General features: G+C 41.2%; 1 protein-coding gene across 13 annotated transcripts in view; it reads right to left on the reverse strand.

The window, feature by feature from the left end:
• Positions 1-19,272, reverse strand: part of LOC125455939 (coiled-coil domain-containing protein 9-like) — a 186,608-nt gene that overhangs the window by 89,216 nt on the left and 78,120 nt on the right. For all 13 annotated transcript variants that reach the window (XM_059649345.1, XM_059649346.1, XM_059649340.1 and 10 more), the window contains one exon: positions 8,340-8,423. In XM_059649345.1, the coding sequence (XP_059505328.1) occupies positions 8,340-8,423 (84 nt within the window). The remainder of the gene's footprint in view (positions 1-8,339; positions 8,424-19,272) is intronic.

Below are 19,272 nucleotides of genomic sequence, written 5' to 3' on the forward strand. Positions count from 1 at the left end.
TGTAAAATGCTAGGAGGGAAAGCATTGCATGGTCCCTTTAAAAGATGACTTGCTTTTCTTATGCTTAGAGGTTTTAAATAAATGTCAGCAAGCAGCAACTTGAAAGTTTGCAAACACTTAGCAGCAAATTGAAACATCTGCATCAAAAGGCCAAGCAGCAGTTTTTATCAAGACAATAAGTTTTGAATTTAGTCAATCAATTTGAACCAGGTACTTGGATACCAAAAACCAATTAAATTCAAATCTGATGGTTTTAACAACTCAGCACCAATCCTGATACTGATACTTCATCAAGGGTGTAAAAGAAGGGGCAGTTGCGCAAGGACAGGAGAACTAACTGCCATCTGCCAGAGTTAATAGCCATTAGCTCTCAAGAGAGAATTGCTGATTCTCATAGACTCCTCTATGTCTTGGAGAAAGCGCCATCTAAAGAACAAAGGTATCCATGGCACAACTTGTTAACATTCCTGACAGAAGAATCGGTAGAGAAGGCACAGAACATTCCAGAAGACATGTAATTTGGCTGTAATTTTGACAGACTAAATTCTATTGTTTTACATGTTATTTTATATAAGTGGGGCTTCCATTTATTGTAATAGCACATTACTAGAATCTTGTATTATTTGGGAATAGTTAGTAGTTAGAAGGGATTTATTCCATTTGTTAATACTTTAGTTAATTTGCTCACTGTTAGAGTTAGATAAATAAATTGTTACTTGTTGATTATATAGTGAGTGTCAGGGGTTTATTTTATTTAACCACTAGATGTTGCTGAAAGGCAGGTTGCACTTCTTTTCACAGTCCTTTTACAGATTATAGAGTGAGGTGCTCCTCTTTGGGAGTTTCTGTTTTAGTTCTCGGATGAGGATGGGGGGGAGGGGGCGTGGTATCAACCTCCACTTTACAACACTTGTGTTTGTAAATTGTGAGACATTTTAGCGAGTCAGTCACCAGAGAATATCCAACCGATGCCTTCTTTTAAGTTACGTTGATCATGTGGCTAGTGCACTTACCAACTGGGACAATGTTGATAACTAAGTACTTTGTGCTTCCCTTGCCAAGGATGGTCACTACCTTGTAAGGTGGCAGAAACATTAGTTGCCATTTTTCAGCCCCAGCTGGCTTGCTACAAATGAACAGAGACCATTCCACTATCTGAGGAGCTGTAAATGGAACTGAAGACTGTGCAATCATCAGCAACTATTCACACTTCTGACCGCAGGATAGAGGAAAGACTATATTTAAGCAGCTGAAAATGGTTGGGCCTGAGGTGACCAGAAGAAAAACTACTGCTGTTGTGTTCTAGGGCTGAGATGATTGGCTCTAACAATCACAACTGTTTCCTTTTGGACTGCATAGGGCACAAGCTAGTGGAGAATTCTGTCTATGTCTTCACTCGTTATTGCTTCGGCTCTTTGATGCCAAAATCATTCATGTTCAGTCACTTTCAGCTTGCTGCTGAAATTATGATCTTTTGTCCATCTTTAGATCTAAGCTATAATGGAGGTCTGGAGCAGAGTGGTCCTCACAGGCTCATACAGCACAGAAACAGAACCTTTGGCCCAATTTGTCCAAGCAAACCAGGTTTCCTAAACTGTACTAGTTCCATTTTCTTGGGTATGGCCCATATTCCTCTAACTCTTTCCTATCCTTAAACCTGTCCAAATGTCTTTAAAATGTTGTAACTCTACTCACCTCTATCACTTCCTCTGACAGCTTGCTCCATATATGAATCCAAACTGAGCACTGGTCAATATCACTTGATATCGCTGTCAACATACCTTTCATCACTTTGCTGATGAGCGAGAGGAGCCGATGGGAATGTAATTGACCGGCTTGTCCTGATTATATCGCATTTCTAAAACAATGATAATTTTCCAACACGACAATTGAGGTATCAGTGTTGGTGCTACACTGTGATACCTTAGCTAGAGACAGTGCTAATTCTGATAATTATACTGAACAGTAGAAATCTGAATTTCCTTTACAGAGATCCAGCTTGTACTTGCTCTTTTAAACAAGACACAGTGTCTGTCATGAACTTACGCTTTCAAATAAAATTATTCTTCAACCTTACGCAACGAATCCTAACAATTTAGGGAAATATGGAATCATGTATTCCAACATAATTCATGTATTCAATGTAGCTAATTTTTGGACACAAGTAACTCAGTCGCAGGTTATTAATTAAATGATTAAAGTATTCAACACTTGATTATTTTTGATAGCATCTGAATGCAAAAAGATGAAAATATAGCCTAACTATATTAAAATAGATGGACAAATACAGTTGTTTAGTTCATTAATTAGTAAGACTACTTCATTTTGACATTTTAAATGTTAAAACATGATAATGAGTAATATTTGCAGAATTCTGGAACGTAAAACATGTGTAATGGGCACCTGTGTAAAAGATTATCAAGCAACAGTGAAATCATTCTCCTACTGATACCAGCAGTTTTTTGATTACTTAAGAGCCTTAATTTTGAAGGACAAGAGTATTAAAATCAAATATAATTCTATGCAGCCCTTCCTAAGAAGGGTGAGTAAGGAATGGTAGACCCCACTTTGAAAAAAAAAGAGTTAAAAGGCGCGGCATTCAATGCCTGGTAATAATCTAACATTAGTCTCGGTAGCAGACTGAAAATAATATTATTGCTGTTGATGACACCAATCCCAGTTACCAGTAATGGGAGAACGCTCAGATTCGTACACCATATTTCAATGCAGGTACAGAACACTTTTATAATCTTCAGATATTGTAAAGCTACCAGCTATTCTTCATAGTACAGCAATGGTAGTGGAAAACAAAAGCCAGCAAGCAGACAAACTCAGCTACATGCCTTCTTAATGCAATTGTTAATGACACAGCAGCACGAGCAAACGGGTTGGGATAGGGATTAATTAAGAACCTTATGCCTTTAGCTGTGTTTCAGTTGGTCATACTTTTACCTCCAAGTCAGAGGATTGACAGTGTGAATTACAAAGAAGTGAACATACAAATCCTTCCTAATAGCATCATGGGCCTATTGACAGCACATGGACTGCAGTGATTCAAGAAATCAGCTCACCATCACTTTCGGAAAGACAACTAGGTACAGATAATAAATTCTGGCTCAGCCAGTGATGCCTATGTCCCACAAGTGAATTTAAAAATATCCAGGCAGAGACTCCAGTGTAGTATGGCTGAGATGTAGCAGTGCTAAGGAAGTGTCACACTGTCAGATCCTACAGTGCACTATTACACTTTGCATGAGACATTAAATGAAAGTTCCATCTTCCAATAGATATCCCATGGTGTTACCTTTAAGATGAACAAGCGAGTTCTCCCTAGTGTCCTAGCCAATACCTAGTCCTCAAGTAACATCCAAACAGATTGTTCAGTCATTGCAAACAAAAAAGTCCCAACAGAAAAGTCCCACCAACAAAAATGTACCAATGTGGCTCCTATATTTCCTACTGCAACACTGATTATTCTTCAATGCTATTTTGTTGGAAATTATGTATTCTAGGACTTTTTGAGGTCATGAAAGGCATTGTGCATATCTAAGCATTTATTTTGTTCCGCAGTTATGTAGCGATCTCCTCCAGATGGACACAACTACTGGGGAACCATATTTAGGTTGACTTTTCATTGTAGTGATGAAGAAATGCTGTATTATCAGCAGCCAACTTTAAGAAACAGTAACTAAGATATCATCTGCCTGCTCCAGTCAGTCACGTTAATGATAATAGGGCATGAAGAGCTAGGAGCATTACAGCCAACACATTGTCTTCAGCCAACATTACAAACAGATCAAATAATTACTCTTCCTGTTTTGTACATAAAAGGCTCATATATACAAGGAGGACCATCAGATTTCCATTCTCACTCTCAATGTTTCTGAGAAAGGCACTATATAAATTCCTGTCCAATTGTTTTTGTATAATTTAACTGAAGTTACCATTTCTACTAACAATACACAATGCAATTAGGTGAAGTATAAAATACCGCTTTTATATATAGGCCTTGGAAGATTTCCATATGGTACTCTAACAATTTAAAGCTTTGGGAAACTAATTTGCTATATAGAAGGAATATTTACTGCTAGTATATATAGCTAAAGAATTGATTTTCAAAGTATGTGAAAGGAAATATTTTGTCATACTGTGCCAGAAGGAGTTTATTTATTAACTGACCATGGCTTGAGCCCAGTTAACTGGCCACAGAGTCTATGGCACTCCTGCCATAGTTATTTCCCAGAGCTAAGGTTTAAACACAAAGATCCTGTCTCCAAGGCATGCCAAGCAAAGGGGTCTCAGCACTGACAGCAGTGGGATGAGACAAAGTTCATGATGAGGATACGGACAGAGAGATCCCAGAAAGTAACAAACATGGGGCAGACTCACCACAGCCAGTCAGGCAAGCCCCAACAAGGTGAAGGAGGTTAAAACTGTATCAGAGATAACAAGAACTGCATATGCTGGAGAATCTGGGATAACAAGGTATAGAGCTGGATGAACACAGCAGGCCAAGCAGCATCTTAGGAGCAGGAAAGCTGACATTTCGGGCCTAGACCCTTCATCAGAAATGGTGAAGGAGGTGGCAATTTGAGTGGACGCTGAAAGGTCTTCCCACTGGGGTAGCCCTTGCCACTGGTGGGGCCTTTTGTGGTCAAACCAGAGTTCATAGTCAGCCCTGCAGACTTTAACTGGGCAGCCTGCCCATGTAACATGGTTGTTCCAACCATCGTTACGACGTACCAGTGTAGATGGAGAAGAGATCTCTACTTTAGGGCCAAACTTGACCTTCTTGTCCCTGGATGTAATAGATGGGAGTCACAAAGATAATGAGTTCTTCATCCTCTGACCTTCCCACCCCAATTATACAGTTCATCTCATTGTAGCCTTAATTGCATTTTCTTTTCTGTCTGCCCTTTATGATGTTTGATTTCCTTGTCAATCAAACATCTGTGTAATTCAACGTTGATTATATTCAATGACTCTGGAGTAGTGAACGCCGAACACTGATGGTCCCGTAAGTGAAGAAATTCCTCAAGTCTTATATGAGAGACCCCAAAAACTAATTAGTTGGCAATACATTTAAGAATTGATCACTATTAAGATTGTTTAAGGTTGTTACAAAAAACATTTATTATGCAAAATCCAACTGCCTTGTACTAAAAAGTTGAATACCGACAAGTTCAAGCAACAATAGAAAAAGTCTTAGCACCTCATACATAAATTGAGACTTCCATACTATATGTCAGTCCATTCACAGGCAAATAAATTCCCTTTGCTTTGTCACATGCATCTTTATTGAAGGACTGAATACAGTATGTTTTCTTCCCCTACTGGAAACAATACAAAATCCCAAAAGAAAAACTGGGAAAAAGCTCAAAATCAGGCAACTGATTATAATTAGATTCCACTGTGCAGCCTCCCCATACCCATTCCTACTAATGGCACCTTTAATCACATTTCATAGTATCAGGGGTATGATCGCAGAAAAAAATTGCGGTGAATATTACATAGGGCCTTGCAAGTAGAATTTGATTTGGGACATTTGTGTATCATAAAGACAGCGATGTGCAATGGAAAGGCCTAAGGTAAGATATTGATTGTACGTCACTATCAAAAAGCTCAGGTTCATTAATCACGACTAATCAGCATAAAGGGCAAAATCCGGAACTCCACACAGCTCATGGAACTAAACAAGGCACCTGTTTACCAACCCACTCACTGTGCCCTTGCCAGACCCTCCCATTCAGCACGCCCTGTCAAACTTGATCACTGCCCTGTCATTCCCTCACACTCTCCACATCCCCAGCCAATCCTAATCACTCTCCATAAACCCATCATTCTCTCCCACTCTCCACATCCCCACCCACTCCCAGTGACTCTCTGTAACCCCGTCATCCCCTCCTACTCTCTGGGCCCACGTCATTCCCTCCCACTCTCCATAACCCCGTCTATCCCTCCCACTCTCCATGCCCCATCATGCCTTCCCACCCTCCATATCCCCAGCCATTCCCGATCACTCTCCATAACTCTGTCGTTCCCTTCCACCCTCCACATTCCCCCGCTATTCCCTCCCATCACACATTCCCAACCACTCTCCACTCCCCGCATCATTCCCAATCACACTCTGCTCCCCAGTCATTCCCAACCGCTCTCCGCTCCCCCCTGTCATTCCAAACCACTCTCTGTGCCCCCATCATTCCCAACCACTCTTTGCTCCCCCCGTCATTCCCAACCACTCTCCGCTCTCCATTCCCATAATTCCCACCCACTCTCTGCAGGCCTCTTCATCATTGCCTCCCACTCTCTGCACAGCCCCATCACTCCCTCCCACTCTCCTCACCCCGACATATTCCCCTCCAACTCTCTGCATCCCCCATCATTCCCAACCATTCTTTGCCCAAAATTCCCTCCTACTCTCCACTCCCATCATTCCTTCCCATTTTCTGCTCCCCTGTCAAACCCTCCCATTCTCCCCCCCATTTAAAACTCCCTTCCTCACCACTTTTGTTAAAACCCCCTGCTCTGACCTTACTTTTTAAACTTATCTGTTCTTCTCTCACTTCCCTCTCACCTCTTCTTCTCCCAGAACCTTTTGCTCACCACTTTCTCTCTCAAACCAGCGCTGTGAGAAATGGATCAGGATTAAATGAACAAGGGTGTGAGAAGAATTGAGAGCAGATGGCATAGAGCAAATAGTCAGCAAACATTTGGAGCTTTAGACGGGCAGTGGCTGTTGTGAGCAAGTTTTGGGAAGCAGTAAAGATGGTACTTATGAGGTCACGGGACATAACATCAGATCAACATTAAATGAGGCAACGTACAACGCTGCAGTATGCACTATGAAGATACCAATGACAATAACATAAAATTGCAAATCTTATCATAAACTGGAGAAACAGGCCCTAAAAAGGAAGTAACTCTGAAAAAAAACAATGCTTATTAGGTCAACTTAAAACAAGGACCTACAATTTTATGGAAATGTCGATGAATTAACAATAAAGAGTGCATTTATGAAGGATGACACTTTTCAGAGAGAAATGTTCCTGAAACCATCATAAAATTAATTGGTGCAAAAGGGAAACAGTGAAAACTAAATGCACATGTGTCGATGGCCTAAATGATAACTCCTGGGTGTGGCATTTTTCTGTGAGATCTGTGCTGAAAATAGATTGTATTCAACTAAAAGTAGTGTTTTACTGGCATCATAATGGGGAACATTCCAGCATCTTCTTGATACATGCTTATGATTTCTTACGCGGCATACGGTGAAATTTTAGATTTACAGTAGATTGAAAATTGGAGTAGAATTTAAAATTGAGAACAGACTTGTGTGGTACTAAAACATATTGATTTAGATATTAAACAAATTATTTCTGGCTTAACTTCAAGTCAGCAATCATATTCAAATAGTGTTTCACTCAAATCAGCTGGGTGTGTTAGGTCATTACAAAGAGATGAAGTTATATCTAAAGAAAGGACAAATAGTTTGTTGTTTAGTCAGCTGTTTAGTTAGTTGCACATTCAGGTGATGGCAGCTGTAGCTTTGCTGCAGTGGAGCTAAGTACTATGATGAAACAACCTAAATGAGAGAATGTTTTTAAGGGCAAATAATACATTAAAACATTAAATATGGAGAAGTATTCAAGATCCGCCTCTCAGGTGACTTAGAGTAATTGAAGCTAGAGATATTTCCTAGGAATATTTTATACGCTAATTTTCCAAATAGGTATTTGAATGCAAGTAATTACATATTATGACTGATAGGTCAAAAATGCTTTTAGCTTGGAAAATTACTAGAATTTTTAAAAAGTGTTTCTAAAAGAACTCTGGAAGTGTGGCTGTAGGATTCAATTTTTCAAATTTTTAAGGGAAAATTTGTACATTGGGCATAATGAAAATAATATCCATTGTATATTTTGATGATAATTGTGTATGCAGCATAATGTTCACATCACAAAAGGTGAGAGTAAGAAAAGGCTACATATTATAATTAATAACTCGAAAAAAATGCTGGAGAGCAAGGAAATTTCTAAAGTTAAATGTGTGGATGCAAGTCATCAACTCTGACTATTTTGCATAAAGCAATACACTGACAAAGAAGTTGAGAGGGGTACTCAAGGAAGGGAGACTCATTATGTAATGCTTTGTATAGAACATGGACTTTTTTGATTTAATTCATTTTGAAATTGTGGTATGCACATCAGTTATCTTCTCATTTAAAAAAACGCATATGTCTATATGCCGATATAGACTTCTTACACAAACATTTTCAGTGCGTGCAATGAAGAGGATAAAACAATAGTAGAAATATAAAAAAGACATATAAGCATTCTTACCATTTGGCTACGCTCATATTCAGCTATTTTCTCCATCTCTTCATTCATCTTTTCTATGTTTTGCTTTCTCCTTTCCTCCCACTCCTGGTTTCAACAGTAAACACAAGGCCAGTTAGAACACTTTACAGGCAAATTAAAAGACTGATGGTATAACTTATTCAGCAACCAATCTCAATAGCCAAAAATCAACGTTAAAGTACTAAAACAACTGGGGACACTGGTTCCAAAACACTGACTTTGCTTTCTCTCTGTAGATGCTGCCAGACTTGCTCAAGCAATTTTCTGTTTTTGTTATTCAAGTGCTAACATTGCTTGTCTTGCTGTCAGCCACACCAGTCTCCCACATCTAAACTGTGGCTGGCCTGTTTGAAGCCAACATTAAACCAGCCCAGAAATAAATGTATTTTGGAAATATCTACTTTGAGGATAAAATTGTAATAGAAATAATGGAAAATTTAAAAAAAAGCAGAGTAAATCATCATAAAACATAACTGATTATCAAGTTGTTGGCAAGCTAAAGCTAAATAACTACTTGAAGTTCAATGGTGACCAATTCATTGTGGAGTTGGATAACTTTTAAGAAGATGGTTCAACAAAAACTGAGCATTTCAAACTTTATTTAAGGATGTGTGCAAAGGAATAATACTTTCATGAACATGAAATGGTTAAACTGTAGCTAAATGTGGAACATACAAAGCTTAAATTGTGTAAGACTAACAGTACAGAACCAACATACACCAATAAAGTTAGAATTGCTAACAGAAAATTACCAAGAGAACAGTGTTCCAAATGCAAGGTATAAACTTATCATGTTCAGGTACTGTTTAAACACTGTATATCATGTAACTGTAACAACTTATGGATTCTGGTATGTTTGTACCTAGTATATAGGTGGGAACAAACTAGTATGATGTTAGAAATAGTATGAACTGCTTCTTCAGAAATGGGTCTAGAAACCAGAAATGGGTTTCTGAAGAAGGGTCCAGATCCAAAACATCAGCTTTCCTGCTTCTCTGATGCTGCTTGGCCTGCTGTGTTCATCCAGCTCTACACCTTATTATCCTAGTACAATGTTACTTGCTTTTAAACAGTAGATTTCCTGAAGTGAAAACAACACCAGATTTTTTTCGTACCTCCTGCTGGCCCTTACTGTTAATCTGAGGTAGCAGTAGCTATGGGACAAATCTTGCTATACTGTTGTTAGGTTTAGTAATTTCTCTTTCACTTCTGGGCTTCTCTAAGCTGGGATGTTAAAGGCTTGATGATGATTAGTCATACGTACACTATGCGGAAGGTACAATTGCCCCATTTAATTTCATCTGCTATCAACGAACATAACTGATGTTTCTCCAACATGTAGCTTGCGAATGCCTGTTTTAACTTGCAGAATTTCAACCCATCAACCATTATGGGGAGGCGATGGCCCAGTGGTATTATCGCTGGACTGTTAATCCAAAGGTCCAGATAATGTTCTGGGGACATTTTGGTTCGAATACAACTGTAGCAGATGGTGAAATGTGAATTCAGTAAAAATATCTGGAATTAAGAATCTAATGATGACCATGAATCCACTGTTGATTGTCAGTAAGAACCCATCTGGTTCACTAATGTCCTTTAGAGAAGGAAACTGCCATCCTTACCTGGCGACTCCAGACCCACAGCAATGTGGTTGACTCTTAACTGCCCTCTGGGTAATAAATGCTGCTTAGCCAGTGACACCCTCATCCCGTGAATGAATAAAGAAATGACCATTCAAACAAAGTAGCCATTTAGATCAGAGACTTGAGATTTCTATGTCCATAAATGTCACCCAGCTTGCTGAGTATTTTCAGCTTTTATTTCCTTCAATCTCCAGATTGCCAGAGATTAGAGATTTTTTAAAAAATTAACAAATTTGACAAAGACAGCAATGGCACAACAGCATAATCCTCACACAACAATCTGAACCCTCAGAGATAACAAAGTGTGGAGCTGGACGAACACAGCAGGCCAAGCAGCATCTCAGGAGCACAAAAGCTGACATTTCGGGCATCTGAACCCTCACCCTCCTCTGCCTAGAACTTTTAATTCCTTGGGGCATAATTCCAAGGGCAGTGAGCATTTGTTAACAAAACAATCATTCACAGAGAACGTTTGAGAAGTACACTGAATCCAGATTCTATGTGACGTTCACAGCACACTTCAGCATAGGTGACCAGATTAATCTGGAGCAGGTGTAAAAGCTGGTCTTTCATTTCCTAAACCAGGGGTCCTGAGCCCATCATCACACTGCCACCATCCCAACAAAATCATCAAGTTCACTACTAAGTGTTTTCAAACAAAACCCTTATTCATTACTGATCCAAGCACAGATGAACTCTTAACAGTGTCTTTAAACCATAGCTCTAAATATGCCAGCAATATTTAACTTTTTCAAGAATACAATCCTGCCTTCAATTCTTATCCTTTCCAATTGCAAGGGATGCATGACTCACAGATGAACTTTACCTCAGGTGGAAATGCTTAGTAATACAAAGGTCACATGCATCCCCTATGGTTTCAAACACTCAGTTCAGGCTTTTCAAAGAGCAGTAACCACTCACAAGCATCTCACTGAATTCAACACATCAACCAAACCAAATAATTAACGCAATACTCTACATGGACCAATCTTTCCTCACAAGGTTAGTTTTGTGTTTTTTTTAAACTGCTGCTGATACCATTCACCTCAAATAGTCCACATTTCAAGGGTTCAGACAACCTGTCCCTACCAATGTACTTCTGCATGATACCTACCTCAATGCAAAGATTTCTGTATTATTTATCAACTATTTCACTTTATGAATAAACCAATGTATAGAAGATGAACATAGAACATAGAACAGTACAGCACAGAACAGGCCCTTCAGCCCACAATGTTGTGCCGACCATTGATCCTCATGTATGCACCCTCAAATTTCTGTGACCATATACATGTCCAGCAGTCTCTTAAATGACCCCAATGACCTTGCTTCCACAACTGCTGCTGGCAACGCATTCCATGCTCTCACAACTCTCTGCGTAAAGAACCTGCCTCTGACATCCCCTCTATACTTTCCACCAACCAGCTTAAAACTATGACCCCTCGTGCTAGCCATTTCCGCCCTGGGAAATAGTCTCTGGCTATCAACTCTATCTATGCCTCTCATTATCTTGTATACCTCAATTAGGTCCCCTCTCCTCCTCCTTTTCTCCAATGAAAAGAGACCGAGCTCAGTCAACCTCTCTTCATAAGATAAGCCCTCCAGTCCAGGCAGCATCCTGGTAAACCTCCTCTGAACCCTCTCCAAAGCATCCACATCTTTCCTATAATAGGGCGACCAGAACTGGACGCAGTATTCCACGTGCGGTCTAACCAAAATTTTATAGAGCTGCAACAAGATCTCACGACTCTTAAACTCAATCCCCCTGTTAATGAAAGCCAAAACACCATATGCTTTCTTAACAACCCTGTCCACTTGGGTGGCCATTTTAGGGGATCTATGTATCTGCACACCAAGATCCCTCTGTTCCTCCATGCTGCCAAGCGTGGTATGAGTAACATAAAAGAGTGGCAAAGGTAAACATTGGTCCTTTAGAGGACGAGAGGGCCAATTTAATAACTGGGAATGAGGAAATAGCCGAGGCATTAAACAATTATTTTGTGTCGGTCTTCACAGTGGAAGACATAAATAACATGCCGAAAACTGATGGCAAGAAGGTTATAGCAGGTGAGGACCCAGAAACTATCATTACCACTAAGGAGGAGTGCTGGGCAAGATAATGGGGCATGGCGACAAAGTCTACAAAGTAAAAGGTAGACAAGTCTCCTGGCCCTGATAAAATTCATCCCAGGGTACCAAAAGAGATGATGGGGGGAAATTAGCAAATGCACTAGTAATTATTTACCAAAATTCACTGGACTCTGGGGTGGTTCTGACAGATTGGAAAATAACCAACGTGATGCCACCGTTTAAAAAGGAAGTAGGCAAAAAGCAGGTAACTTTAGGCCAGTTAGCTTAACTTTGCTAGTGGGGAAAATGCTTGAATCTATCATTAAGGAAGAAATAGCAAAGACACCTGGATATAAATTGTCCCATTGGGTATACGCAGCATGGGTTCATGAAAGGTAGGTCATGTTTAACTAATTTGGTGGAATTCTTTGAGGACATTAGTTGCACGGTGGACAATGGGGATGTCATGTACCTAGATTTCCAGAAGGCATTTGACAAGGTGCCACACCAAAGGCTGTTACATAAGATAAAGTTGCACGGTATTACAGGTAATGTGTAATGCATTGGCACGGACAGAGGATTGGCTGACTAGTAGAAAACAAAGACTAGGGGTAAATTGGTGTTTTTCTGAACAAAAACTAAAAGAACTGCAGATGTTGTAAATCAGGAACAAAAACAAAAGTTGCTGGAAAAGCTCAGCCGGTCTGGCAACATCTGTGGAAGAGAAAACAGAGTTAACACTTCGGGTCCAGTGGCCCTTCTTCAGAACTGATGGTGGCTGGGAAAACATCAGTTTATATGCAGAAAATAGGGAGGTAGGTTGGGTAGGGAGTAGATAGGATAGAGCCCAAAGAGAGAGAAAGACAGTTGGGCAGACAAAGGATTTGCTAACTATCAGGCTGGGAGAGTGAGCAGTTGTTAATGGCGACTGTTAGTGACTACAACAGGGGGTGTGTACTGGCAGGCTATTAGTAACAAGGTCTGGTGTATGGGTTGGGGCCTGGGACATGGGGAGTTTAGGCCCTAAAATTATTGAACTCGATATTGAGTCCAGAAGGTTCTACGGTCCCCAAGTGGAAAATGAGGTGTTGTTCCTCCAGCTTGCACTGAGCTTCACTGGAACACTTGCAAGCCGGAGACAGAGGTATTGGCCAAGGAGCAAGGTGGTTCATTGAAGTGGCAGGTAACGGGGAGTTCAGGGTCTTTCTTTGTGAGCAGAACATAGATGTTCTGCGAAGCGGTCACCAAGTCTACACTTTATTTCACAAACGTAGAGGAGACCACATTGTGAGCAGCGAATGCAGTAGACTAGATTCTTGGTAGTGCAAGTGAAGTGTTGTTCCACCTAGAAGCTATGTTTGGGTCCTTAGACACTGGGGATGGAGGTGGTAAATGGGCAGGTGTTGCACCTTCGCCAGTTACAGGGGAAGGTGCTGTAGGGCTGTGGGGAGGTGTTGGGAGTGAAGGAAGTATGGACTCAGGTGTCTTGGAGGGAACGGTCCCTGTTGAAGGCAGACAAGGGAAGGGAGGGGAAGGGATGTGTGTCCAGTGGTGGCATCTTGCTGGAGGTGGCCAAAACGGCATCTGATGGTCTTTTGGATGTGGTTGCTGGTGGGATGGTAGGTGACGGTAAGCGGGACCCTATGCGGGAGAGAAGAGAAAGGGTGAGGGCAGAAGTGTAGGAGATGGGTCGGACCTGATTGAGGGCCCTGTCGACAATGGAGCTGGGGAATCTTCGGTTGAGGAAGAATGTGGGCATTTCAGAGGGTCCCTTGTCAAAGCTGGCCTCATTTGAACATATGCGATGGAGATGGAGGAACTGAGAGAATGGGATGGAGTCTTTACAGGAAGTGGGGTGTGAGGATGCCTAGTCCAGGTAGCTGTGGGAGTTGGTGGGTAAAAACCTATCCTATTGGTTTACTCCCTACCCCACCACCTCCCTATTTTCTGCAGCTAAACTGACGTTTTCCCAGCCACCATCAGTTCTGAGGAAGGGTCACCGGGAAGGTTAACTCTGTTTTCTCCTCCACAGATACTGCCAGATCTGCTGAACTTTTCCAGCAACTTTGTTTTTGTTGGGTGTTTTTCTGGTTGGCAATCAGTGGCTCGTGGTGTGCTTCAGGGATCAGTGTTGGGACTGCAACTGTTTACAATTTACATAGATGATTTGGAGTTGGGGACTAAGTGTAGTGGGTCAAAATTTGCACATGACACTAAGATGAGTGGCAGAACAAAGTTTGCAGAAGACACTGAAAATCTAAAGAGGGATATAGATAGTCTAAGTGAGTGGGTGAAGGTCTGGCAGATGGAGTACAATGTTGATAAGCGTGAGGTCATCCATTATGGCAAGAATAACAGCAAAATGGACTATGTTTTAAATGGTAAAAAAAATGCTGCTGTGCAGAGGGACTTGGGTGTCCTTCTGCATGAATTGCTAAAAGCAGTATTGCAGGTGCAGCAGGTAATTAAAAAGGCAAATGGAATTTTGTCTGCCATTGCTAGAGGGATGGAGTTTAAAAACAGGGAGGCTACGCTGTAGCTGTATAGGGTCCTGGTGAGGCCACACCCAGAGTACTGTGTACACTTTTGGTCTTCTTACTTGAGAAGGGACACTCTAGCACTGGAGGAGGCGAAGAGGAGATTCACTCAGTTGATTCTAGAGTTGAGAGGGTTGGAATATGAACCGAGACTGAGTAGGTTGGGATTATACTCACTGGAATTCAGAAAAATAAGGGGAGATCTTATAGAAACATAAGATTATGAAGGGAATAGATAAGGTGGAGGCAGGGATGTTGTTTCTACTAGCAGGTGAAACTAGAACTAGGGCGCATAGCCTCAAAATAAAGGGAAGCAGATGTAGGACTGAGGTCAGGAGGAACTTCTTCACCCAAACGGTTGTAAATCTGTGGAATTTCCTGCCCAGTGAAGCAGTTGAAGCTACCTCGCTGAATGTGTTTAAGGTAAGGCTAGATACATTTTTGAACAGTAAAGGAATTAAGGGTTATGGTGAGCGGGCAGGTAAGTGGAGCTGAGTCTCAAAAAGATCAGCCATGATCTTACTGAATAGTGGGGCAGGCTCGAGGGGCCAGATGGCCTACTCCTGCTCTTAGTTCTTATGCTCTTACAAAGTGAGAAGAGCAGTGGGAGAAATTCTCTTCAGCTGCAAAATAAAGAACTCATACATACAGCACCTTCATAACTTGAGGATGTCCCAAAGCCCTTTAATAACTTTCAGTTGTGCCACTACCATAAAGTGTTAATCCAAAATTACAATCTATTTAATTAAGCATTTAGACCTGACAAGACTAAGGTGACAGTTTTTCCTTCTCTAAAGGTAATTAGTGATACAGACAGTTCTTTTTTCATAGAATCATACAGCCATACAGGTCTACAGCCCAGAAAAAGACCCTTCGGTCCATTGCATCCAGGATCATCAACAACGACCTTACTATTCTGGTCCCGTTTTCCATCACTTGGCCCATAACCTTGTATGTCTCGGTACTGCCATGTTCATCTATGAACTTCTTGAATGTTGACACTTAGACAGTTCTAAAGAGTTCCAGATCCCTACCACCCTCTGGATGAAAACATTTTTCCTCACAGCATTTTTCCAAAACCCCACTGGTTTCAACTTTGTTACTAATTTGTAGTTATAGTGGAATGCAGCGCCTGAGAGGGTAGTGGAGTCAGCCTCATTAGGGGCATTTAAGCAGCTATTAGATAGGCATATGGATGATAGTATAAGGTCGGGGTGGAGGTTAGATTGAGCTTAGGTTTACGGTAAAAGTTCTAATTTCCATTGGTTCTCCCTTTATCTACAAGTAACAACCTCAAAAAGCTTCTGACAGTATTTTCGAACATCACTTTCGTTTCATTAACGCATGTGCAATAATATATCATTTTCTAAGTGTCCACTCCTTACATCCTTCATAATAGACAGGGAAATATTCCAATCTACTATTGTCAAACTGACAGTTCTCTAGTTCTCGATTTTCCTCCTTCCACAGCATCTCCAGTCTAGTGAGGGATAGGATTCTCTTTTCACATGGGGGTGAGATGCATAACATCAGGCACTCCTCCACCTATCCCGGCTCTTTCTGCCCTTACTGTTTGTAGTATTCCTCTGGCGTGAGAAAAAGGGACAGATAGAGTGAGATGAAAACGGTGACACAGCTGATAGTACTGGTGCAGGTGCATAAAAAGTTGCTAAAGTCCCTGAGCATGTGCACAGAAATTGCAGAGGCCATGCAGGTTTAGTGATGTGGGAATCTGGGGGGAAACAAGAGTGAGTAAAGTGGGATGTTGCAGGATGCATGGTAGAGCATGAGCCTTGGTGAGAGGTGGGTGCAGCAGAAGAGTCAGGTAGCAGAGAGAACACTGTGACACTTACCAAAGCAGAGCAGACTGACCTGTTGTAACATTGTTGGCTAGTTCTCTGCGCCATGGTGATTGCACTGACACAGGGGGTGAGCTTGGAGCAGGTTGCTAGGATCTAATGTTGAGGCCTCCTCTGCCACCTTCTGGGAATTGGACAGCTCTTCTGTGCACCACCTCTCTATCAGGACCTGCATGTCCCTGACCAACATTTTCAGAATAACAGTCCGTCACTAATAAAGGCAGTTTCACAATGCCAGTGCTCATCCAGGCACACAGCAGCTTTTTAAATATGCATGGGTACCAGGAATGCTGGTCTTTGTTTCAAAATGGCATGCTAAGATGGGTCTTGGGTTGGGTGAGAGGGGCACCATAGGGGACAGATAGGTAGATAATGAGATGAGTTTGGCAAGATATGATGAAAACTTTCACTAACCTCGCTGGAAAATACTCTCCAAAAAAATATATGCACAAGATATTTATCCAGAGAAATAGAAGATTCAGACCAAAGTTTGTGAATTCATGATTTTCCAAAATTGTAAATTCTCCTGTCTCCACCTGTAATGGACTCGTATCTGCCCTTGTTAACGCTTTCCTTTGCATTTACCTAAAAATGCTTTTGAAGTCCAACTTGGTAACTTTCATCCATAATCTTTCTTTCTCCTTTACCAGTTTCTTGATCAATATTTGCTGGATTCTAAACTGCTCCCAAACTTCAGGTTCATCATTTTTTCTGTCAACCTTACAAGCCATATCCTTTGATCTAACGCAAACATGAACATCTTTTATTAGCCACAGTTGATTCAATTTTCCTGTTAGGTTTTGTGTCTCGGAGAAATGCAGGTTTGTTCTAGACATGTAATACTTTTTAAAAAGGTACTAGTCATCTGTCTGTCTCCAAATAGTTTTATGTACTTTCTTAAAATTACCATAGCCAACTTATTCCTTATACCTTCATTATTTCATTCATGCAGATTCAAATTTAAAGATCCTGGTTTGAGGATGGACTGCATTGTACTCAAATTTAATTTGTAATTCTGCCATGATGTTGTCATCGTCTCCTTTACAGCAACATTATTAATTAGTGATTCCCATTACAGATTATAAAATTGAAAATAACCTGATCCTTTGTTGCTTTCTAACATATTGCTACAGACACCCATCCAGCACATTCCAGGAATACATCCTCCACTGCAAAGGCACTAATAAATTTAAAGTGCTGGGATCAGAAAAACAGAGGGGGAGGAAAGAGAAGCCGGTTACCCTCCTATCGGGCTTTTTCTTGACCACCTCCAGGCCTTGTTTCCTTTTCCCAGGACTTTTTCTTCCCCTTTCCTGCATTTCTCATTTTCATTCCCCTGGCTAAACTCTGTTTTAATAATGTATTGAGCAGTCTTTGTGCATTACATGATTACATGGACGGTCTGGCATTGTGCATAAGCATATTTCTGGATGCGTGCATATGAGAGTTGTTTGCTTCAGTATCTGAGGAGTTTTCAATGGTGCTGAACAATGTGCAATCGTTAGTAGTAGATATTCCCACTTCTGGCCTTATGGCAGAGAGGAGGTCATTGAATGAAGCAGCTGAACATGGTTGGACCTAGAACACACCCTCTCCCAACACCCTGTTCCCCCAGCCCAGGGTCTCCTGTAGAGACGTCCTGAAGCCGTGATGACTGACCTCCAGTCATCTTCCTATGTGCCAGGTGACTTCATTTAGACTTCACATTGCCTCGGAAAGACAGCCAATATCAGCAAAAACCCATGCCCACCCCAGTTACAATCTCTTTCAATATCCTCTGCCAGACAGAACATATGAAAACTTTAACAGAAAGTACCAATAGGTTCAAGAACAGCTTCTTCCCTGCTGTTATTAGACTCCTGAATGGATCTCTCTAACTTCAAATCTAATGTTGATCTTTCTTTTTGTGTACCTTCTTTGCGGCTGTACCTTTGTATTCCTTGCTCTGTTTAATTACCCTACGGTCTTTGTATGTTATGATGTGCCTGTACTGCACGCAAAGTAAAATTTTTCATTTTAATTAGGTACGTATGATAATAATAAATAAAATCAAATCCAACCAGAGGAGCGTTTGCTTGTATCAGAGATAATGGGAACTGCAGATGCTGGAGAATCCGAGATAACAAAGTGTGGAGCTGGATGAAACCAGCAGGCCAAGCAGCATCTCAGAGGAGAGTTTGCTGCCTGATTTCCATTGATTCCAGCTTTACTAGGGATTTGTGATGCCACAATCGGTCGAATGCAGCCTTGATGTCAAGGCAGTCACTCCTGCTTCACCTCTGGAATTTGAAGCTTTTCTATGTATTGTACAGAGGTCAGAAGCTGAGTGGCCCTGGCAGAACCCAAACTTGGCGTCACTGAGCAGGTTATGGCTGAGCATGTGCTGCTTGAAAGCCTTGTGGATGATACCTTCCATCACCCTTACTGATGATTGAGAGCAGTCTGATGAGACAGCACAGGCCATTTTGCATTTGTCCTGCTTTTTTGTGTACAGGATAGAACTAGGCAATTATACCATTGTCAGGTAAAGGCCAGAAGCTGCATCTGTCCTGGAAGTACTATTGCTGAAATGTTGTCAGGGCCCAGAGCCTTTGCTGTAGCCAGTGCCTTCAACCAGTTCTTGACATCACGTTTGAAGACTGTTATCTGTGATGCTGAGGACCATTGGAGGAGGCCAAGATGAACTATCCACTTTGCATTTCTGGCTGAAGACTGCTGCAAATGTTTCAGCCTTATCTTTTGCACTGATGTGCTGGGCTCCTTCCATCATTAGGGATGGTGAAATTTATGGAGCCTCCTCCTCCAA

Source organism: Stegostoma tigrinum, chromosome 10, assembly GCF_030684315.1.
Source record: "Stegostoma tigrinum isolate sSteTig4 chromosome 10, sSteTig4.hap1, whole genome shotgun sequence".
NCBI lineage: Eukaryota > Metazoa > Chordata > Chondrichthyes > Orectolobiformes > Stegostomatidae > Stegostoma > Stegostoma tigrinum.